General features: G+C 35.9%; 1 protein-coding gene across 1 annotated transcript; it reads right to left on the minus strand.

The window, feature by feature from the left end:
• Positions 1 to 328: 328 nt before the first annotated feature.
• GCS1 (mannosyl-oligosaccharide glucosidase) lies at positions 329 to 21,988 on the minus strand. Its single transcript, XM_090387019.1, has 3 exons — positions 21,949 to 21,988; positions 11,594 to 12,173; positions 329 to 2,410 (listed from the first exon to the last, which is right to left on the minus strand). Exons 2-3 carry the CDS (start codon positions 12,167 to 12,169, stop codon positions 497 to 499), a joined length of 2,490 nt encoding a protein of 829 aa, XP_090243145.1. The 5' UTR covers positions 12,170 to 12,173; positions 21,949 to 21,988; the 3' UTR covers positions 329 to 496.
• Between the last annotated feature and the right edge of the window lie 4,044 nt (positions 21,989 to 26,032).

A 26,032-nucleotide genomic window follows, 5' to 3' on the forward strand; every position in this document is an offset into this window, starting at 1 on the left:
AACATCACTATGTGAATAAGTAAATGTGAAGACTGCTTGCATTATTTGTTATAAAAAGTTGCAAATTAGATACACCCTTTGTGCCATGGTGTCAAAAAATGTTCTCAGTAATCACTAATAAAGAAAGTTTCCCAATAAAATAGAGGTTGCCAAAGTTTGTAACCACAGCAAATCATTAAATTGGTTTTGAACAATACAAAGGAAAGGCATACTTCTTCTTCTTGTGCACTTGTTTATTTCATTAGTGAACAGATCATAACAAAATATGTATAAATAAACTAATTCTTGTGCTTTATGATTTCATTTTAAGTCCCCCCTCCATCCCCATCTTTTAATATACACAAAACTGAAGATTTGTACTTATTGTAAAAGTTTAGATAAATCCAGACTCTTATCACATTCCATTTTAATTAGTTTCTACTTTTTTTCCTTCCCAATTAATGATAATTAAAGTTTTAAATAGTCTAAAAGTACCAATATAGCATTTTACTAATACTTAATATAATTCACCCATCATAAGTAAAACAAGTGCTGACCAACCAGTGAAAGGATGAGATCCTTTTCCATGACCTGTTTTGTCATTGTATTGTTCCCATATGTAACCAGTCCTTATATATTCACTTAATATGTTAGAAATAATATTTTTTCGAAGTTGTTTGTAAAGTGTAAAAGCATCCTCTTGATAAGGTCCTGGAACTGCACTATAATAATGTAGGGCGCGAACTGCTAAATAGTTAATATTTATCCAGATAGGACCTCTCCAGTAAGGATTGTCGTGTTCTGTGTTGTATTTCATATATAATGGCGATGTTTTGGCTAGTGAACGTAGACCAAAATTTGTCCAAAGCAACTTTGGGTCTTTAAGATCTGAGAGTATTTTTCCAAGTTTTGGGCTTTCTGGCCTAATTATTTGCAATAAAAATGGAAACAAACTTACATATCCAAAATTATCTATGAACTTAAGCTGTGGATCCTCTAAAACAACACGAACCTTTTCTAGCTTGGTAGCTGCATGGGTTTGTCCAGGTGGAATGGGAGGACGCTTGGGTTGCACTAACTTAACATTGTCAGTATGAAGTCCATAGTCACTGTATGACTGTGATGAAGCAGACCAATGAAGAGTGTCTAGAACTTTATTATCTGTCAAATATTTATGAGTTGCAGAATATGACTCCCACTGTTCTCCAATTAACTGGGCAATATTTGACATAGCTCCTGCTGCAATTGCAATCCAACAGCGAAGATCTAAATGCCTTTCATCATCTGTTGGATGGGATGCCCGAGGATAGTCATCCAGCCCTGATGAGAGTGTTTTAGGATTAAGTTCCTTATCTGTTTGGCTGTCTCTTCCCCTCCATTGATAAGTTCCTTGCAGCTTTCCATATTGTGTGGTGTTAAACCATTCAAACCATGCTTTTAACCTTGGAAATATTAGTTTTAATAATGATTTATCCTCTGGAATATGACCACTTTGCATTTGCCTTAAAAGATTTTCTAGAGTAAGAAAAAAAGTAGGTGGATTAGCATTTGTATTTCTCTGAACAATAAATTCTTCAGGTACCCTAGACCTTGCTTCTAATCCAAGAATTTGTTCTCTTGGAATCCATCCCTCCCTATTTATTGCATCTAACCAATGACCAAGAATGTCTTTTGTAATATTACTATCCCATTGACTGATAAGCAGATTATGAAATCCTTCATCCCACAGGAATCCTCTTGGGAAAAATGAACGGGAAGGCACAGCAGTGTATAGTGGAATATCCCAGTATTTGATTGGCTCCTTGTTATATCTGGACTGAACAAGAGATGAGCCATAGAAATAGCCAATGCTACCTAGCATATTGCTCAGTATACTCTGGGCAATTTTAATTTCATTTCCTGAATAACCCTTGGAAGAAAGCATAAATATTTCTTCAAATTTCTTTTCAAATTTGTTTCTATGACTGCCCAGTTGTATATCATACAAAGGCCCAAATAGCTGCTCAGGTCGATCATGGAAACTAGCAGATTCAAATACAACTTCCATTTCAAATGGTGGAAGAACAGTTACTTGATGCACAATAAAATTAGACTGTTTTTTATTATCATCTTGATGAAAAGATTGTCCTCTTAAACCAAACACTTGAACATCACTTTTCCTAGATGGAAAGACTGCTAGGTTATGAAGAATTGTTTCCTTTAACTGGCTAAGTCCAGGAGGTGCAACAGTATTTAAATAATTATACTTAATTATAGCACTATTTGCAGGATCTGAACGAAAACTAAGGGTAAACTTTCCAAGAGAATTGGTTTCACCAGTAATTCTGATTAAACGACTTTCATCCACTATGTGAGGAGAAATGCTTCCTTGGCCATTTGTAGCTATATAAAACAAGAGAGACAAAGGGACTAGGGTTGTGCTATTAGAAACCTGTAAATAAACAAATACATAAATTGGCAAGTAATTGTGACAAACACTTTAAATGAAAGTAAACTAATAAAATTAAGGCAAAATCTCAATTATTTTATGATTAAGTGTCGAAAATCATCTTAGCAGATGTATTAAAATTTATGATTCTTCCATAAAGTTAATGTCTTTCCTTCACCTTTCCCTGGTGTGATAATTTTTTTTTTTTTTTTTGTTAATATAAGCAGTATTGCTTTTTTTAAAAACAATACTGCTTATATTAACAAAATAAGCTTATATTAACAAAATATATAAATAAAATAAGCAGTACTGTTTTTTTAAAAAAAAACAGTACTGCTTATTTTATTTTCAAATAGAACACTGCATTAATTTTAAAAACAGAGTTGAGTCTGCAAAGAAAATCTACCTTTACTGCAGCTAACACTTCATATACAGTGCAACCACAATATAGCATGAGCATCAGGTGATAACTTTAATACCCAAGTTAAATAAAGCACATTAGAGCCAAAAAAAAAAATTTACCATTTCTGCTCAGTTTTTTTAAACATAGTTACACCTAATTTAGTAAATAAATACTTAATTTACTGTTTTATAAGTATACAAACTAAAAGATATAAAATATTAAAGGGTATATCACTCCCTTTACATTCTATTAATACACAATGCTATTATGGATTTACATTTTATGCATCCATTCTGAAATAGTCATGTAATTTAGTTTGTTGGAACTGATGAGAGCATTTTTTTCAGTACACAGTTCTTCCTAGTGGTCAGATGCAATAATTGAAGATGTTCATTATCACTCTGATGTTCTAACCATACCATCACCTCAATGTTTTCAAGCACTTTGTTAATTTCTGGTGCTTTTTCCTTACGAGTCACTGGTCTTCCCACTATTTACAGAGGCTGCAATTTCTTCCTTGCTCACGTAATGAGCAACTGGAGCTTCTGCATCCACTTCAATCCAACCAACCAGGTCATTTGCTCCAAGACTGCCACAAAGTATGTTACAAGCAGCCTCTGCATCTTGTTTTGAAAATGTTGTTAATTAGCATTAGTAGAGGCATTTGATGCAAGAAAGCAAGCTTATGCAGCATCAGCCAAAAAAAAAAAAAAAAAAATAAATAAATAAATAATAAATAAATAAAAAATAACCACTTCCACTTCACCCCTGTTTGTTCGAAATACCTGTCCAGCTGAGCCTTAATTTTAGGCTCAGCTGGACAGGTATTGACTTATTTTAGGCTATGAACTTCCATGACAAGGGATGGAAGTCTGTTCCACCAACCAACCACCCGCTGGCTAAAGGCAAATTTCTTCATGTCTATCCTACATATGTCTTTCCTCAATTTGAATTTATGCCCTCTCAGGTGATTATTCTGAGCAAGAGGAAGAATCCCATCAGCATTAAGCATGCTCAAACAATTCAAGGCTTTATACACCTCTATCAGATCACCTCGCTGGTGCCTAGTCTCCAGACACTGTAATTTGCAAAACTTAAGCCTTTCTTCGTAAGAGCACCCCTTTGTTCCATTCACCAATCTTGTTGCCCTTCTCTGTACTCGTTCCAGCATCTCTACATCCTTCTTGAAATGAGGCCTCCAGACCTGTATATAGTACTCTAGGTGTGGCCTGACCATTGCCTTATACAAGGGAATAATCACCTCCTTATCCCTGCTAGAAAAATTCCTATATATCATCGACAATACACCATGAGCTACTCTTGCAGCCCGTCTGCACTGCTCAAAAAACTTCATATCTGCCTGCACAACCATCCCCAGGTCCCTTTCATTCTCTACCACTGTCAGTGTAGTACCACAGAGTTGATACATTGCTCTGGGGTTGCTGTTTCCCATATGTAGTACTTTATATTTGTCAATGTTAAACTTCATTTGCCACCTCTCAGCCCATCTGCTCAATCTTTCCAGATCCTGTTGCAGTAGCATAGTGTCAGTAGTGTCCTTGACAACCCTGCCAACCTTCGTATCGTCTGCAAACTTGGACATTAAGCTTGATATACCATCATCAATATCATTTATAAATACAGAAAACAATTCAAGGTTATTATTAGTGATTTCATCTTTTCTAATATATTTTTTCCAGCACTTTTCAATTGCTGCTGAGCTTACTTTCTCTCATGCTAATCCAATATGGTATACATCTTTCAGTGTTATAATTTCAGAAATTCTGAGTTCACAGTACCAGCAAGTAGCTCACCACAACAGTAAGCTTTGGAGGCTTGAATAATGCCCTAATCTATGGGTTCAATTAGTGTAATTATGTTCCTTGGCAGAAATGAGACTGATTTTGCTACTTTAAATTTTAGGACATCAGCTGAGCATTGATCCAACAGTAACAGAGCCTTTTCTTCACGTTTTCTGGAAAGCAAGTGGTGTCTCACCAGTGGTACAAACTCACTTTCAAACCATGAAGCAAAAAATCACTTGTCATCCAAGCATTGGAGCTATTTTTATAAATTACAGATAGAAATTTCATGTTGACATGCTTAATACACTGGGGGCATTGACTTTTACCAATGCAGAATGGCTTTAGCTTGTGAATTGCAGTCTTGTTTGTGCACAGTAACACAGTAATTCTCCCTCAGTTAGTTTTCATGACTACTTTGTTGGGTGCCTTTTTAATACCCAGTGATTTGTCGGGGAGAAGTTTATAATATAGCACTGTTTTGTGCAGTTGTACTACTGTTGATCTGTGAATTCACCATCTTGAATCACGTTATGCAAAATTCAGGAAATGTTTCTGCTGCTGTAATGTCACCAAATGCAGACTCATCTACAAGACTAACCTTTGATATCCCATGACAAGCTGGGATATTCCTACCATCTCTAAAGCCGCTTCCCCTTCAGAAGCTTTAAATGTTTCATCATCTCCGCCATGTAACTTATGAAATTTGTGTCTATGCTTTCACAATTATTGGTACTCCTTCACTATTCTTCTGTACAAACCACCTGTATAAGTGTTGGTCCATATTACTGTTTTCACAAAGTCTAGCTTTCTTTCTTTGGAGGCCTACTTCGTCTTCTATGAAGCGTACGAATGAATGCAATTTTTCTTCCTATTTCATCCAACCATGGCTCATTCCTTCTGGAATTCCACACTTGTGAAATATACTGAATTTTGCTTGCCCATTATTAATTCTTAAAATAATCTTTAATTTTCTTCAACTGTATAGTTTTTTCTTTTTGTGGCCATTACTTCAGTCCTACTGATTTATTAATTTTGTTGTGTATTTATTTCTGATGCCCTAAAATTTACCATGTTTTGGGAAAACTACATAAATCAAAACCAAACTGTCCAGCCTATCATAGTATTTTGATGTATATTTCTGCTTTAGCCCCTAGCAGTTTTTGCAATCATAAGCATAAGAGTGTCATGTGTTGCTCTTTACAAAAATTTACCTTTTAACTAATGTAATGCACTTGACGAACGGTAGCCATATTCTCCACCAGAAGTAGCTGTTTGTAATTTATGTTCCATTGATATACTCTTTTATTGCATCTCTAGCTGAGGGGAGAAACTGGGTGTCTACAGTAATTAGTCTCTGACGAGTGCTGTTGTTCACAAAAATTACTCCGCAACTGACTATATCAAAGTGAATATACAGCTGATTTTTAGTTAATTTTCCCTCTTGGAAATATGGTAGTAGGATGCACAGTAGATACAAATATCTACAGTATTCACTTTTTTCAATATGAAATTGCTAGTTCTGTGAACAAACTAATTTTTTTAAAAAATGTGTTTTGGAGGAGATAATCATATCCATGGTATGAAGAGTCGCATTATATTGAGGTTGCACTGTATTTTACAAAACTCATGTTTCGCTAACAAAATTTAAGTATACAGAGAAATTAACTATGGTACTATAAATGTTTAATATAAGAGGGCTGCTCCTCTTATTAAGCACATTAAGGTGAAAATTTAAAAATTACTGTCAATATCTAAGAAGTTTCAATGATCTTATTTAACATATGCCTAGTGCAATGGCTGTACTAGTTTGTGAAAATGGAGGGTAAATGTTGATGTTTGTATATTGGTGCATTAACAAGATCCTGAGTGCAGAGAACATTGCACCCATCAAGACTCACATATATATGAAGAATTATTCATAATTCTTCATATATATGGGGACATAGCAGGCAACATGAACACAGTTAGTGGATTAGGCATGCCAGTGATAGTGACGGTGGTTTGAAGGACATCATAAGGTCAGGGTGTTGGAGCAATGGCAGAAAAGTAGGGGAGAGAGAGTGGATAAACTGATTTGCAAGGACTAACACATTGACTTGGAATATTAGCATTAGTAGAGGCATATGATGCAAGAAAGCAAGCTTATACAGCAGAGCAGTATGACCACTATGAACTGGAATCAAATAACAGTCTATGGAGCAGTAAAACAAGGTTTCACCAATGAAGAAGAAATTCAAGGCTCAATCATTTGATGGGGAGGGGGGAATTGTGTTCAATTTTTTGGGATGGGAGATTATCCTTGTAGATTTCCTGGAAAGGGAGGTCACAGCCAATTCTGCTTGTTTTGTGGAGGTAAAAAAAAAGGAGGTACTGAAGACTAATTATAAGAGCGAGGATAGAGAAAAAAGGAAATTTGTTCTTCAACACAACAATGCTAGACCCCCCCCCATACTGGCATCCTGGCAAGGAAGACTACGAGACCATCGTGAAATGTTCTGCCACATTCCCTATACAACTTTGCATAATCAGACTTGCCTGTTTGGCACTATGATGGTCTTTGAGGTGATTATGGCATTGCAATAATCAAGAACTAGCTAGGATGTGTCATGGAGTTCTGTTAGCGATATACAGGAATTTTGTCAGAAGGGACAAGGAGGTGATTATCCTATGTATACAACAGTGATTAGGCCAATCCTTGAGTAATGCATATCTGGAAGTCTCATTTTAAGGAGCTGAGAAAAGCAATAAGATTATCAGGGGGCATGAAAAGGCAGTTTTACAAAGAAAGACTTCAGTTAACTGCAGGACCTGGAAACTAGGAGACCTGATTGAAATGTTTAATGCCCTAAAGGATTGAGTACACTAAATCAGATATCACCTTTATTCTTTCTTTCTTGGACAACACACACATAAGGGGACATATTTTTAAATTGAAAGGAATTGGCTGCAGGATGGATTTGTGAAAATTTGCTTTCAGCCAGTGAATAAATTGATTGCTGGAACAAACTTCCATCTGTGGTATTGTGAAAGTGGGTAGTTTGAATAAGACAGATTATTAGAGGGGTGTACTGATGAGGGGAGTTTTTTTTTTTTTTTTTTTTGCTGATGCTGTATAAACTTGCTACCAGGCATTATTTGTTACTGCTAACACTAATCAACATTCAAATCCAAAATATTAGAAATAACTATGGATGCCGCTTTCACAATGAAAAATTATAATCATTCTATTTATTCTTGTACAACAGATAAAAGAGCAACATCATTTTAAATTTTGAAACAGAAACAAAGGCCCAGGCCCTACTGTTCTTGGACATGTTCATATATCTAAAAAAAATTACTTGCTTATCATATCAATGTTTAGAAAGACAAACAAATACAGGGCTGGTTATAAATCATCACATCAACCACCCCATAAATGTGAAATTAGGGATGGTGAAAACACTTGCCTCGAGGTCTTCCACATGTGCAGCTCCCAGAATGTAAGGAAAGAAAGAATATGATTAAAGAGGCCTGTGTGCTTTGGATTCATTATTAATATCAAATTATTGTTGCTCAGAGCGAAACGGATACAAAAATAGATTGTGACAAGTTTAATAATAGGAAATATACATAGATTAGATACATATATTGTATCTAATATGTATGTTTCTAATCAAATGTATACATACATATGTATGTATCTAATCTAATATATGTATATTTCCTATTATTAAACTTGTCACAATCTATTTTTGTATCCGTTTTGCTCTGAGCAACAGTAATTTGATATTAATAAGGAAAGAAAGAACTAAAGTTGATTTCCCTGATTCTTATTTAACATATCCATTATACTTAATATAAAGAATAGCAAAGACACAATATACAACTTCAAGATTCCAACACAATCCTCTCCTTTGCACTGGAAACTTCTTCCCCCTACCCAAATCTGTCTCAATTTACACCCTACCATCCAAGGTATAGTGAAAGAGAGGTTAGACTGATCAGAAAACAAATATAAACATATTCTTCTAATAAAACAAGAAGCAGAAAAATTCTCAAGTTTATCTCTTCACCCACCCCTACCCATGAAAACCAGATATCTGGTTCGCAGTATGCAAATAAAATAAACACTATATAGTCAGTTATACCACCTGCTGAAAAAATGACTTTCTGAGCACAATTTATGAAGGCCAGGTATTATTTTTTTACAGAATATCACTAGGCAGCCCTGATCAACATGCAAACAACATGAAGAGCAATCACCAGAACCAGGTAGTAGTTGAGAGAGTCTAGTCTAGAGGTGGTAGATGACTTTCATCAACCGGTGAAATACCACCACTTTGCTTATTGGAGGCTTGAAGTGGTGAAACCCATGTTTAGTCTCTAGAGCAACGTTTCCGGCATCCCCCTCCCTCCATACTTCTCCTTCAACCCATGCATGGTACTAAGTACTATAGGTTTTTTGATACCTTTCGTGTTTGGGGTTTCATAAAAAAAAAAAAAAAAAAAGTTAACCATCTGTCAATATGCAGAATGTATGGCTTCTCAAGTAGGAGCAGTATATATATATATATATATATATATATATATATATATATATATATATATATATATATATTTAAAAACAATGAAAAACATTTACATAAACATGTATCTAATTTTGAACGGTTATGGAACTATGGACATTTGAATTAAAAGAAAAACGGGGCTATAAACAGTCTTATGTGATTTTTTTTTTTTTCCCTTCTACAGTCTTTTCATAGTAAAATGGCTATACAGTTTTTCAATAGCAACAAATAATAAAAGAATATAAGTAACATGTACCATCATGTTGTTGTATGAATAAACACTTTACTATTATGTATCTGCTTATTTTCATTCATTATTCTTATTATTTTTACTATTTAAAATTCCATGGCTATTGTTTAAAATTCAAACAGCCATAGTTCTATAAGCATTCAAAATTGGATGCATATTTATATATACCTTTTTCATTGTTTTCTAGTGCTGAATTGACTCTGAAAGTATAGCCCATTTGTTATGAAATGCTTTTCTTATACCAACAGTCTGCAATTACATTTTTCTGAATTATGCTGAAATCCTGGAAAACAATGTTTCAGTATAACATTGTTTTTAATTTTAAATTTGAAAACTATTACTTATTCTCTCCCATCATCAAGAAGTATTATATGAAACAAAAGCTAAACAATGGGGCCTGGCCATCCTGTTAACAACACTGAAAACCTGTATGACAATGTGCAAGTTGTCTAATACAACCCCTTTGTTTCAACTAAGAGATTATGGGGTGAAAGTGAAATCAAAGTCTATTATTTAGTGGACCATGTGACAACTGAACAATGAGACAGAAGGCAAGAACCAGGCATCAGTTTGGAAGTTCTGATGAGGGTACAACACTAAAGTCTGCTGACAACAGTAGTATTACAGAAGGAAGTCACTTGGGCTATGATGAATAGTTTGTGGTGGAATTAGGCTGGAGTGTGTTCACAGTGTTCCTGAAATTTAGGAATAGTGGCAAGTTTCAAGCTGTGGAATTTTCAAATGAAACTAGCTGCAATCAAGTGGATACAAGTAATGTCATGGAGATGCTGAGCTGTCCAATGAAGATCTGATTGAGATAGAACAATGAGGAGTAAGGAAAAGCCAGCACGGCAAGTAAAGCAGTTTAAAACAAAAAGCGTAACTGAAGCCGTTAGGTTATTTGAGAAAGGGATGGCTGTTCTTATTTGAGATAATCCAACCATGGAACAAGTTTGGTTCAGGACTGAGTGAGTTTTATTGCTGCTCTAATAGAACTTATCAAGAGAAGAAGCAAAATTCTGTTCTGTCTTTGGCTTTTTAAAACATGAATAACTTGGAATGATTAATACATTAAGTAAATAATAATGTATTATATATAATAAAATAATAAACATTGTATTAATGGCATAGCATAACCGTAAGTATGTTATGCCTGTGGAGGTGTGTATTCATTGGCAGTTTGCACGTTGTGCAGATGAAAAACACAGAATAACTCATGGGAGAAAATTTTATGCTCTCATCCTAAGATCAACTAACTAGAGCCTCAAATAAAGAGGATTTTGGAAATCCCTTCAATTGTCAACAAGAATCAAACACAGAGCACTCCAAACAAGTTGCAGATGCAATGTATCATGCTGACTAAGCTGCCAAGGAGAGTATATGCACATATTTTTATTGCTTTCCTATTTTAATAGTGATATGCTCAATTCTGTTTTTAATTAGTAGTCTAATTATATCATAGCTAATTATATCATTTACATGCACTGCAACAAGAATAAACCGTTAAATTTTCAGGACTTTCTGAGTCCTATCAGCAGATCTAATTGAGATGGCCTAAAGTAAATGAGGCCTAATTAAGAAAACCTCATTTAGGTCTGATGATAGAATATGGAAAGAATCTTGAAACATTACCAGCTAACAATTTAGTGTTCATACCTTGTAAATGATGTAAGTAACAATGAAAACCTATTTTGTTTTCTCCAATCCACGTGGCATAAGTGTTTTAATATAGTTTTATGAAGCAAGAGATAAAAATATATGAATATAGTTTTATCTCTTGCTCAATCTTAAATTTGTCATATTTCATATTAAGTCCTTTCCATTTTATTTATATTAACATGGCCATAGAAGACTTGCAGATCTGCCAGAATGTCTGTTTTTATATTAAAAATAAATGTTAATACTGTAAATTGGTTACCATTAAATTTCATTTACAATGTTAGTGAGGTGTTCAGTACACTGACTGAATTAGGATTTTGCCATTCTGTGCTCTAAATTATGTATGAAAATGTTTCATGTGATTTATATATTCATTTAGTTCCCATTTCAATCCAATTGTAGTGCAAAACTTCTGGAACAACCTGTATACAAGTAACCTATGCATCTGCACAAGTAATGCTAGTGTATATAAAATGAGTGAAGCATGAAAAGTCATATTACCAAATATAAAGGGTATCTTACTTTTGGATTTACAGTAATTCTTGCTGTCCAGTCACCACCATGAAGACCACCAAGTCTTTTGATAAAAGAAGTTGTAATTATAAATTCTTCTTCTTCAATTTCCTGCACTCCAAAGTTCACACCATCATGCTGTAGCCATCCATACCTTTTCAGATTATCCCATTGGCTACACCAATGTCTAACTGGCAAATTATTATGTACAATTTTTTGGGTAAACCACATAAGTCCTGTAACTAATGACTGTGGATGACGGGTCTGAAGGCCAAAATATAAACCACTGCGATAAGAACCCCAAAATTTTTCTGGCACATCTAATTCAGTTTTAAGAACTACTTTTGGAACTGATAAAGGAGTAATAACCAAAGTTTCCAAATAGTGTTGATAATACATGTACATGACACTAAGCAAAACTACAGTTACATTGAAAATAATAAACAAAATAATAAGCCTGCTGTTTTTCTTCTTACTGCCACCGGGTCTTGATTTGTTTCCTTCCTTAGCAGAACTAGTCTTCTTGTTCTCTCTTCCATTTGAATTATCTACAGAATCTCTAAGAGCTCGTCTTTGTCTACCCATTTTTCTGAAATCCAGGAGAAAAGCCAATTCAAAACAGAATAACTGACACAAGAGCATGAAATGAAATAGTAAATAAAAATAAAAAAAAGTAATATAAAAGCAAATAATTTTTCTGAAATCAAAAATTATCATCATTACTGAAATACTCCAATATGAACAGATTTCTGCACATCTATTCTGCAATGAACTTTCTTCAATTTAAATCTATGTCCCATTGTGTGTGTGTGTGTGTGTGTGTGTGTGTGTGTGTGTGTGTGTGTGTGTGTGTGTGTGTGTGTGTGTGTGTGTGTGTGTGAGATATGATATGAGAAAGAGTAAAACTGCCATTACTATTCAGTTTACTTAGTCCTTCTAAAGCTGTAGACAGTTCAATCAAATTGGCTTGCAGCTGCTTAGTTTTCAGAGACTGCAATTTACAGAACCCCAATTTTTCTTGATAAGACATTCTTTTATGCCCCCAACTAAACTTGTTCTTCTCTCCAACAGATTTTTATTCCGGCAATGCAGAAGTTTATTTGTGAATGACAGTATGTCTTGTGTTATTTCTTCTATGTTGCCTTCTGAAATGCATTTACAATGCATTGGAGGTTAATAATCATTCAAGTACACAATACTCAAAAAGTTATTAAATGACCATACAACTAGAATTGAGATTGGTTTGCATTAATCCAAGTACAGTTATTATTATTATTAGCATATGGTGCAAGGAAGCCTGAGGTTTATACTGCACCAGCCGAAAAAAAAAAAAAAAAAAAAAATCCTGAGTTACCCTGAGAGAGAGAGAGAAGTAGAAAGGAATCACCAAGAAAGAGAAGAATGATGATATCCAGCTTAGGCCCCTGGGCTTGCCAAGCCCATACTCACCAGATGTGAGTCCCTAGGGTTGAATGTCCCAGTAACAGAATTTGTGAAAGCATATTGTTTGTTGAAGAGAAAAGTTTGTTTTATAAAGTACCAGAATGGACAATGCCTTATATCAGTAACTTTTCTAAGTGACCATCAGTTATTTTGTTAACACTCCTTAAATACAAAAGCATCTGATGCCATCCTTCAAGTCAAGCGGGGATACCAGACAGATGCAACTTCAATTTATCAGAATTAGTCTGGTTAAATTAACATCTTAGGAATGTGCTAACCGTAACTGTCGAAAGGCACTGCTGAAAATGCAGTCTCCAAATATTCAATAAATATTTTTTCACATTTCCCAACATGTGGAGGAACTCTGTTATCTGTGTGTGATAATATATACTGTATGTACATATTATCTCACACATTTTGTAATGTGGGTATTGCTCGAACTAATTTTATTAATGGAGTCCCTAAGAGTTTGTGTTGGACCCCCTTACTGTTTTCAATATTTATTAATCATATTGTTAAATGGATATCAAGATTATTGCCTAAGTTTACATATATACAAAGGTTGGCAGGGTGGTTAATGACAGATCATGGTATATGTTATTACAACCTGATCTAGAAAAATTAGGCAGATGGGAAACACTGAGAAACGCAAGGTTCTGCAGATCAGCAGCATTAATCCAGAATGACATATCAATTAGGTGCTACACTCAAGGTGGTGAAGAATGAAAGAGACCTTAGGGTATTTATACTGTCTGATACGAAGTTCCCTAAGTATTGTAGACAAGGTGCTATGACAGCTCATGAGGTTCTGCCAATATTATTACAATATGATCTAGTCTTGATCTAATCATGCCAGCAGGGACATGAAGGTTATGAAGATTATCCTGTCATATAAGGCAATGGTAATGGTACTCTTAACGTTAGCAGCTGCAAATGATGCAAGAAAGCAAGCTTATATAGCATCAGCCAAAAAAAAAAAACACGACACTCCCACTTTACCTATTCATTACCTCCAATAGTTTCAACTATCAACTTCCACAACAACAAATGGAAGTTTGTTCCAATAATCAACCACCTGTTGGCTAAAGACAAACTTCCATACATCTATTTTTGCCTCCTCATGTGTGTTAGATTTGATGTGCTTCTTAAGTAAGAGCATTGCCCCTCCCCACCTATCTTGTGTGTCCTTTCTGTATACAGGGTGATTCACTACCAGTGCGACAAACTTGCAAGAGGTGTAGGGGGCACAAAGACAAATCGGAATCACATACCATTGCAGGGTCTGAAATGCCTTCGTCATGTGGTAAAGTATGTTGAGCGGGAGGTCGCACGAACAGCGATCCCGCTGGAAGTCAGCATTTGCGAACCGTTTCTGTTGAAGAAACTAAGTAGCAAATGTCCTCTGGAGTGGATAATCCGCAGGCTCCAATGATTGGACGCGGATAATCCGCAGACTCCAATGATTGGACGCGTTGCAGATGGTATGAACTCATTTGGTTTGTTGACAGTATCCTCCATACAGTGGATTGGGAAATACCCAATCGTTGGCCTATCGCTCGAGTACTCTTACTCGGATTGCCTTCTGCAAGATGTAGGACATTCTCCTCATTGTCTGGCGACCTCGTCATTCGCTCTCGATTCATGGTACCTCTCGTGAAACAATCAGTCTCACGTAACCTTCTGTGCACAGATGCGAAAATTGTATGATGAGTAGCACGCCTGTGCGGGAAACGTTCCTGGTACAAGCGCAGAGCGGCGTGCCCATTACAGTCCGCAGCTCCATACTCGAGGTGCATGTCGGCCAGTTCAACGTTTCAATACTCGTCCATCCTACTGCCTGGGGAACCGGTTCGCAAATGCTGACTTCCAGCGGGATCACTGTTCACGCGACCTCCCGTTCAACATCCTCGACCGCATGACGAAGGCATTTCGGACCCTGCAATGCTATGTGATTCCAATTCGTCTTTGTGCCCCCTACACCTCCTGCAAGTTTGTCGCACTGGTAGTGAATCACCCTGTATATTGTAGTTCCCATACTTAAATTCTGCATCTCATATATCTGATTGACACCATGTCTCTGAAACCCCAGTGATGTCTGCATTTGCTCTCTTAACCAGCACTTCAAATTTATTTACTATAATCATAGCATTGGTGTATGTGCAAGTATACATGCACCTGTTTTTACTCTTAGTTACCCTAACACAGCCTATGTATTTACTTGTTTTATGATGATTCCCAGCAGTTCTTGAAATAAAAAAGAACCTTGAAAAAATAAAACCTTAAAAGACTTCAGTTCTACAAATTGCAGCACTTGGAAACTAGACACCTGCAAGGACACCTAACTGAACTCTTATGGGCTTTAAATGGATTGAGGAAGTCAAATGCTCATGGTATCATTACTCTTTCTTGGAACAGCACATATCAGGGCACATAAATCAATAAAGGATGGTTGTAGAAGAGATGTGTGAAAATTTGTTTTCAGCTAGAGACCCTGAAGTTCAGGGTCTCTAGTTAAAGGAGTGAAGCATACTGCAATAAAATGAGTCAATAATAATAAAAAATGATTGTTGGACCAGACTTCCATCTAGTGTTGTGGAAGCAGATATTTTGCAAAAATTTAAGGAAGCATTAGACAAATTATTAGGGAAGATGTTTTTTTAATTTTTATTTTGGCTGATGCTGTATAAGCATACTTTGTTCCAAAATTTGCCACTATAAATAATTAATACTAATACATCAGACTCAAAAATGGGAATCATACATGACTTCATTTTTACTGACACTGCCTACTGCTATGTATTTAGGCAGATTCTGACCAGCAAAGGATACTTTGGGCACCATCGATATGAGCATCACTTGGCAGGAAGTTATACACGTCCCTCCTCCTACCAATAATTAATATTGGTATAATAGAAGGAAATGATGCAAGGAAGCAAGCTTATGCAGGAATCAGCCAAACGGGGAGGGGAACCCACCACCCACCCTCTCTAATAATTTGTGTGCATCCTCTCTAATAATTTGTCTAATTCTTTAAATTTATTTTATAAACTACTCACCTCCACAACACCAGATGGAAGTAATTTGTTCCAACAATCAATCACTCTTTGGCTGAAAGCAAATTTTTGCATCTTTTCTAGTCATCCTTTTTTTAGTGCAATTTTTAATGTACAGCAATCATTGATTGGACAGATTTAACCTTCTAAATGGATGCACATTAGATGTTTACGTGGTTTTTTTAGATGGAAAATGGCCTCTTTGATATAAGCTTGCAGCACAATTCCTATATGGTATGCAGTTAATTGCTCCACTTTTCTGCATCATTGGTATGAATGTTTTTGGAGGAAGGTATTTGCACCACTTTCCACAAGTTATTTGCATAACTCTCCACCAAGTATTTTCACTGTGCAGATATTACTATAGTTATGAAAAATCCTGGAAATTCTCTGTGATGCCCTTCCCTGGGTAGAAGAGAATTTGGACTATACTGGAAGCTCAATCCAATTCGAACTTAGGGGGAGCTCAAGGCAGCAAAATACTGCCTTCCATATTCTCCAAGATCAAGAATAGTTCCCAGTAATCTACAGTTTGTTCAGGAAGTCACATTTCTGGAGATCTTCCCTAACTTTTTTTTACTTCTCTGTCTGTCTGTCTATTGTTTTTACATATACCCCTCTCCCCTTTGCAAATTTCAATGAAGCTATGGTCAGACTGGCCCAGTGTTTGGCTGAATCACTGTTCTGAAGTAAACTACTAACAGGCCAATGCGCACAATAGAAGAATAATGGGTGCCAATTTGAACTGAAAGATAAATAAGATGAACTGTGAGAGGGATGGGAGTGTTCCAGATCCTTTCCCCTTTCTTTTTTTTTTTGCAAAACCAGCACTGGAATGGAATTATTATCTTCACTTTGAAATGACACATCATTTCAAATGGATAATTATTATTATCATCGTATTCTTTTGCAAATATCTGATTACATGTTTTCCACCACTTGATGTTGCAAAAATCACATCTGCATACAGCGTACAAAGCATGTTACTTACCAGATTTTATAATGTACAGAGAATCTAGCATATATGTCTCCTTAAACATTTATATTTCATAGGGACCTTACCAAAGGACATTATTAAATCAAATTTAGCTGCATGCACACAACAGTTTAATACTATAGCATATATTAACACAGAGTATAATTAACACTCTGTAATGTGTAAATTTTGTTTCACATGTTCCACATATTTTATGCAGCATAAATAGGCACACCTGATGGCAAATTCACAGACACTGTTACTAGTTCCAAATTTCATACTAAGCTGTAATTTTATTATTATTTTTTTGTGTGAAAATCAGTAAAACTATGGCTGTAAAATCCTCTAAAAGCTGTAGCTATATAATCAACTGTGTTTGCTAATAATATAAACTGCATGCAGCTGTAAAATCTGGGTCATAAGTTTTAACAGTCTGCCAGAAAAATTAGAGAAAGTTCAGGTGAAGAAAGAATTGAAGATAATGAAATTGAAAAAGATCACCCAAGTGCATATCACGACAACAATATTGATACAGAAAAAGTGAAGATGCTGAGGAAGAAGAAATAGGGGAGTATTAGTAATGGCCGCATGGTGCAAGAAAGCCTATGGCTTATGCTGCACAAGCCAAAAAAAAAAAAAAAAAAACCCGAATAAAACAATGATAAAAAAAAAATAATAATTAATAAAAGAAAAGGAAATTAAACCTATTATCTTATGTGCTTCCCTGACCCGAAGGTACTATCCAGATGCCTTTGAATTTCCCCAAACTGTCGGCCTCTACCACCCATGTAGGCAACTTATTCCAGTAAGTTATAACTCGCTGGCTAAAATAAAACTTCCTGCAGTTTAATCTAAACATTTCCCCCCGTAATTGAATTTATGTCCCCTAGTTCTAGCATCATTTATAATCTTGAAAATTTCATCCTCATTCATTTTACTGATGCCTCTCAGAGCCTTAAACACCTCAATCAAATCTCCTTTAAGTGGCAATCTTAAAGAATTATCACACTGAAAGTAGTGCTTGAATAGAAAGTATTAATGATCAGAACACTATGATTTGGTAACCAAATCAAGATCAAATATAATTTTTGTGAAAAGTTTAATCCAAATTCCAGGGTACACCTTAGCATTGCATTTTTGCCCTTGATTATTTCCCACTATAGCCGGGGTCTGTTGCAGTACATTACCTATGGGGTACAACCTAGCCCTCATACTATACCTTTGTTGTTGTTTCTCTGTGTTGAATATGTCTAGCCGAATTTACAAGCTGGCTGGTCAGGTCTGACACTCTTGGTTATATTTTGATGTTTCCTTCACCTAGTGAACTGACTGCCTTCCAGGAGTAGTGAACTCCACTGTCCAGATAATACACTTATTTGATGGCTGTGTATACTCACCACGTCACAGGGATGTCATAGGTCATTGTGGCTTTTCATGGAGCTATCAGTGCCCACCCTGCAGTCCACCACAACCTGCTATCCCTGCTGCTGCTTGTCCACGACTGCTTATTCGACAGGTTGTCCCCTGCTTATTTCGCGACACTGATATGTATATTGCTAATCAAATAATTAGTGACTTAGTGAAATAAATAAACATAAAAATTGGGGAGAAAAGGAAAATTACATAGAATAATGTCTTGAGGGTGAAACCACTGTTAAGTTTCCCATTGTTAATCTGTAAGATCTCTGGAGAACAGAGACTTTGGGAGGGTTCACTTAGGCTTTGAAAAGGTACCAGTTTTGCTAATTTGTCCTCGCATTAATAATTTTGAAATGCATGCTGAAAAGTGATGACATAATATAGTAGCTATGCTTAGAGAAATGTTGAAAGTATTTTAAATATCAAGAGGTTTTATGGCGCCTCCATAGCCAGGTAGGAAGGAGCAGCAGTGCGTAGCACACGCTTCTTGATTAGACCAGAGTTCGAGCCCGTCACCACCAAATACAGAGGATGCGGAAAGGTCAGGGAATGACCATCGCATATCCCGGAGCAATATGGCCTTAGTTGCTAATGCTCCTAAAAAAAACCAAATAACATAATAACATCAAGAGGTTTTATAATTCTAATCCATGTTTTATGAACAGTGAAATTTAGAGCCATCGGAATGTTCTGTTTATACTCTGGTACGACCACTGGATCAGAGGAGTTTACAATAAATCATGAACACAATCATTATTCATATTTATTAGTAACATGGTTTACTCAAAGAGTGTGTGCTACTGCACTCTCACTCTTGACCACTTGGCTACATCAGACCAAAAAACAAACATTATTCTTTATACTCTAGCACAAGGCTGGAGTAGTTTACCTTAATTATTTTGACAATGAATACAATCATTAACTGTATTCAGCGCTCATGCAGGCTTTAATGATGGTCCTCTCAAATTGCATGTGCTTCTGCACCTGCACGCCTGGCCACCCAGCTCATCGGTTATAATGGATGCCAGAACAGTGTTCTAGTTCCAAATATGCAGCAGTATTGTCATATGTATGCTACTAGTGGATCCAGACTTTTTTTCCTGGGGGAAAGTGGGAGTGGTGTTATGCGATTTACAGTAATTGAAAATTAAGCTTGAACTTGAATTTTTAATTAGCTGTTATACATACAATGCAAATAGTTATTATTCAACAACTTAATTTCATAAAATAGACAATATTTACTCCAACTTACTCAAACTCTGGGTGGTGGGGGGGAGAGATTGCCTGCTGTTGGAAACACTTCTGTTATATATGTTAATTGCCTTTTGCATATATTATCCTGATGTTCTGTTTTGTAAAATTTCCCATTTTGAGCTGTGGATGGATATCCATTCAGATCACATATATCTAATAAAACAGCTAATATTAAATTGCAGGTTTCAGTTAATGTGCAAACTTTCTATGCATTTAATATGAAAATTTATTTTGGAAAGTCCTTCAGACTTTCTGAAATCAACAGCAAACTAAATGATGCTACTGAAAGATTAACAGAAATAGTTACTGGAACAAATAGGAATATTAGTTTTTGAGAACTATTATAAATAAAAAAAGTTATCTTTAATAGTTTTCTTTTTATTTTGGTAAAGAAACCTTTTTCTCCACAGAAAGGGGAACATGTCCTTCTAATACTAATTTTAAATCATGAAAAATAGATGATACAACAGATTTTGTTAATTATATAAAATTATGGTTGTATATGAATATGAGAGAATTAATAAACTCATACTAACATACACAATACTTTACATTGTTTATATTAAAATGTTGCAACGAAATAATCTGGTGATGTTTCAGGAATACACTGTTTTCCCTTTAGGCCTATCAGAGTGGCTCCTGGATTGAATTCGTAAGAATTAGACAAACTGCTTGCACTATTGTTTTCAAACAAGTTCATTTTATCATCATTTGTTCCACAGAAAGAAAAACATGTCCTTCTAATATTACTTTTAAAATAATGTCAAAACAGATGACACAACAGGTGATCGTTGATATGTTGCTAAAACGTTACTAAATTGTTTGTGTTGGTACTGAGATGTTTTCAATTAAATTGCGATATTTTGATAAACAACTTAATCTGCCAGTAATATATTAGTGTAACTTTATTAATTCTTTCACCATATGATAAATGATCACATAGCACCACTCTTCCAATTATGTTTTTATAATTTGACAAGAGGTGGAGCTGAAAGAATAAATGTACTGCATAGCAAAATATCTCAGGAGACAGTAAAAGGTGGTATTTGTATTTTTTTTCTTTCTTTCCAAATACAGGTAGGATAAATTATAAATTTATGGAGAAAATAATTAAAGTTCAAATGATGTGAATAACTGTAGTATTTAAATCTATAAATGACCAAAGATCATTACATTTTTTATATATTACATGCAATTTGATCAAAAACACTGAAATTTTTTGAAAAAAAAGAAAAAAAAACCAGCATGCAATTCAAAGAAAATAAAACTTGCAAATATCAAGAGAATGGGAACATTTTAGGTGAAAACAAAGTACTGACAGATATAATACTTGCCCTATAAATAAATAAAATATTCTCTCTCTCTCTCGGGTAACAGAAAATTTTTTTGGCTGGTGCAGCAAAAGCCTTAGGCTTCCTTGCACCATATGGCTAATAATAATAATGTTATACACCACTTGAGCTCATTAAGTTGAAAAGCTTCAGCTTCGTATAATAAATTCCCCCCTTCTCTTTCTTGCTTATCGAGAGCCAAAACACGTTGTACCAAGCAGGCATACACAGGATAAAAATCGAAACCACTGTTACCACGGCCGGATTTAAACCTGTTGAGACACTAAGCTATAACATGTATGAGGCCTTTCTTTCATCTTAAAACAATGATTTTTTAAGATGGAGCGAGGCCCCTTGTAATGTGAGGCCCTAAGCTGTAGCTTGTTTAGCTTATATGTAGGGGCTCACATCTGGTGAGTATGGGCTTGGCACACCCAGGGTCCTGAGCTGGATATCATCATTCTTCTCGTCCTCGGCGATTCCCTTCTATTTCTGACTCTCTCTCTCTCTCTCTCTCACTCACAGGGTAACTCGGGAATTTTTCTTTTAGCTGGTGCAGCATAAACCTCAGTCTTCCTTGCACCATGCGGCTAATAATAACCCGGCCCTGCTGTTTCCAACATAGGTAAAATTAGTATTATGAATTAAGTAGCATGACTGTTATAACTCTTTGGATTTGAATACCTTTCAAGTTTTATGATGCACGAGATCTACATCTTAGCTATTGAATTGGCTATATACAAATGAAGTGATAGTAGACATTCGGTTGATCATACTTCGAAATAAAGTAATAAATAACTTTTAATCATCTGTTTATTAATCTGCCGAAATTAAAGAATAATAAAATACAAAATATTACAACAATCATCAAAATCACTAACAACCAACCGTTTGACAACACGAAAGCCAGTCACACATTTCAGCGACAGTGCTTCCCTCTATATTAAACCGTCCCAACCAGAGAATTAAATATCCGTGGCTAGGGATTTGCTTCAAGGCAACAAAGCAGTAAGGTGTCGTTATATCGCCTGTGTAAATTGTCTGATCAGTATTTTCTGCTTTAAACCTTATTTATGCTTTAAATCTACTTGTTTTGCATTAGTATACCTATTGGCATCCTGCTCAGCATCGCACGAAAAGTCCAAATGTTTGTAGTAAGGAAACGACGTGCTGAACTTGCAAAAGCATTCCTTATTCGTAAAACCTCGATATAACGTGTGTCAAACAACAACTTTAATACTCCCGCGTTATAAGCGAAGGGCGTTATATCCAAAAAATATTTGCTCATTTTTTTCCATTGTTTTTAACATTATTATTTAGTAAATAAACTATTTATTTATAAGTATACAGACTAGGAGACCAGGGCAAGACCAAGGTATTTCAGCACCCGAGCAGTTAAGATTTTTCAGCGACCCCTTACTAAGGATATATATATATATATATTTCATGATTTTTAAAATTTTTCTACCCTTAAAGAATGGCGCTCAGGTCAAGAGCCCTGCTAGCCCGTGCCTTAATTCGGCACTGTAAAAGACATAAAATATTAAAAGTTGTATCATTCCCTTTACAATCTACTAATACAAAATACTCTTATGGACTTATGTTTTACTCATTCGTTCTGAAACAGTTATGTAATTTAGTTTGCCGGAGTTGATGACAGCGTTTTTTCAGTACATAATTGTTAATAGTAGTCAGATGCAACAAATGAAAAGATGTTCATATCACTCTGACGTTCTAACCATGCCATCTCCACATTAATTTCTGGTTTCCTTACACGAATCATCCACATTATCTTCTGAGCCATTCCCTATGTCATTGGCCTTGGGTATATCGATTGTTTTTCCACCGTTCAAAAGGCCGCAATTTCTTCTTCGTTCACGTATTGCGAAACGAGCTTCCGCATCCACCTCAATCCAAAGGGCCAGGCCATTTTCTCAAAGAATGCTACCAAGCATGTTACAAAGCAGTCTTAGCTTCTTGTTCTGAAAATGCTTCTAATTCAAGGTTATTATTAGTTATCTCGTCTTTTCCAGTACATTTTTTTTCAGGCAGTTTTCAGTTGCTGTTGGCTTACTTTTTCCCATGCTAATCCAGTATAGTACACAACATCTTTAAGTGTTAATACTTTCAAATATTCCAGTAATTGAATTTCTGAGTTCGCAACATCAGCAAGCAGCTAACTACGATAGTAGGCCACGAAGGCACGAATAGTGCAGTTGTGTTCCTTGGAAGAAACGCAATTCTGATCTTGCCATCTTTCATTTCAGGACATCAGCCAAAGAATGAGCTGGGCATTGATCCAACAGTAACAGTCTTTTCTTCAAGTTTTTTGGAAAGCAAGTGGTCTCTCACAGATGGCACCAATTCACTTTCAAACCATCAAGCAAAAATATCACTCGTCCAAGTGTTGGAGCTATTTTTATAAATCACAGGTAGAGATTTCATGTTGACATGCTTAATACACTGGAGGCTTTGACTTTTACCAATGCACTATGGCTTTAGCTTGTTGTGATTTGCAGTCTTGTTTGCGCACAGTAACACAGTAATTCTCTCTGTTAGTTTTCATGCCTACTTTGTTGGGTGCCTTTTTTAATGCTCAGTGATTTGTTGGAGAGAAGTTTATAATATAGAGCTGTTTCGTGCGGTTGTACAACTGTTCATCTGTGGATTCACCATCTTGAATCACATTACGCAGAATTTAGGAAATGCTTCTGCTGCTGTAATGTTACCAAATGCTGATTCCCCAACAAGACTAGGCGCCTCCGTAGCCAGGTGGGCAGGAGCAGCAGTGCGCAGCACACGCTTCTTGATTAGACTGGGTTTCGAGCCCGTGACCACCAAATACCGAGGATGCGGAAAGGTCAGGGAATGACCACCGCATATCCCCAGAGCAATATGGCCTTAGTTGCTAATGCTCCTAAAAACAAAATAACAAAATAACCAACAAGACTAACCTGGGTTATCCCATGACAAGCCTACCATCTCTAAAGTATTCTCCCTTCAGAAGCTTTAAATGTGTCATAATCTCCACCAAGTGGTTTATGAAATTTGTCTGTGTTTTCAAAATTATCCCATTTATCGGTATTCCTTCACTATGCTCCTGTATAAGCATTAGTCCACATCAATGTTTTCACAAAGTCTAGTTTTCTTTCTTTGGAGGCCTACTTCATCTTCTATGGGGTCTACAAATGAATGCAATTTTTTTCCCTCTTTCATTCAACCATGGACCATTCTTTCTGGAATTGCACTCACTAAATATACTGAATTTTGCTTGCCCATTCTTAACTCAAAAAATAATCTTTATAACTTTTCTTCAACTGCGTAACTTTTGCTTTTTGTGGCCATTACTTCAGTCCTACTGATTTAATAATTTTGTTGTGTGTTTATTTTTGATGCTCGATAATTTATCGTGTTTAAGAAAATTAAATCAAAACCAAACTGTCCCTCCAAATTGGTATTATAGTGTCATAACGTGATTTCTTCATAAATCATTTGTCAGTTTATGTGTGTGTGTGTGCGTGTGTGTGTGTGTATATATATATATATATATATTTTTTTTTTTTTTTTTCTGTTTAGCCATCGTAATTGTAACTTCTAATGGAAGAAAGGTTGTCATGTGCTGTTTACAAAAATTTACTTTTTAACTAATGTTACGCATTTGAGTCTACCGGAATGAACTTTTTAATAGCAAGTAAATCGAATGCTCTGTAAAGTTCAGCCTGGTGCGGTGCAATGTCCAGGGAGTATTGAAAGTATCCTGAAATAAAAGTGATTTTCAAAGTTGCCTTCAAGGATGGTAACTACTTGATGTGTGGTACATAGACTGCAGCTTCGTGACAACGATATTCGGGTGTCTTTTTATCATAGTGGCAAAGATATTTCCATTAAGCGCTTGAATCTTCCTGTTAGAAGAATTAGAATATCCAGCCACTTAATGACCAGTGTATGAGGTCTTGAGGAGGAGGAGGACCACATCTGTGTTATGGTCCTCTAGCACTCGCTGTAATTTGTTCGCTACTGCCCTTGCTTTTTGGGTATTGACCTGAGCTATTTTGAGACGATTGGTATTGCACCCTCTAGAACCCATAGATCGGCTGCTCCCCGCTATACGATCATAACTTTTTAAAATGATAATTTTAAAAAGTTTTAAATTTTGTTGTTAAAATAAATCTTATGGTTATCCCAGCTATAATGCATTTTTGAGGTCATTTTTTTTGAAACACATCCTCTCGCTATATCATTATATCTATGTGAAAATCTATCTTGATTAACTAACTGCTTACCATGAACTCATGTGTTCGTAAATTGAGAAGTTACTCTAACACAATGTCTCATGCAGAGTGTGTCCTGTGAATTTTTATAAGATAGTACACATTTTAACAAGCCATAAACATGGGCCCATTGTTGTTTTCTGGTTTTATCACTGATATCCCCAGGACAGTGGCGTAGCTACCATGTAGGCAGGTAAGGCAATTTCCTCCGGGGCCCAACGTCTTCGATTGTCTCCTGTTTTTGCAATTTTCATTAATTAAGTAGGGGCCCCGAACATGTTCTTTGCCTCCGGGCCCGAAAAAGGGTAGCTACACTAGTGCCCCAGGGGCTCATATTTGGTGAGTATGGGCTAGCCACACCCAGGGTCTTGAGCTGGATATCATCATCATTCTCTTTCTTGGCGATTCCCTTTTCTCTCTCTCTCTCTCTCTCTCTCTCTCTCTCTCTCTCTCTCTCTCTCTCTCTCTCTCTCTCTCTCTCTCTCTCTCTCTCTCTCACAGGGTAACTCAGGAAGTTTTTTTGTCTGGTACAGCATATGCCTCAGGCTTCTTTGTACCATATGGCTAATAATAATAATATCGATCAAGGTATACCAGGTTTAATGTCCAAGATTGCAGATGATATAAAAGTTGGCAGGGTTGTTAATGACAGTACACCACATGCAACACGATCTAGAAATATTGAACAGATGGGCTGAGAG

This window comes from Mastigoproctus giganteus, chromosome 13 (genome assembly GCF_048544385.1).
Source record: "Mastigoproctus giganteus isolate SK-2022 chromosome 13, ASM4854438v1, whole genome shotgun sequence".
Lineage (NCBI taxonomy): Eukaryota > Metazoa > Arthropoda > Arachnida > Uropygi > Thelyphonidae > Mastigoproctus > Mastigoproctus giganteus.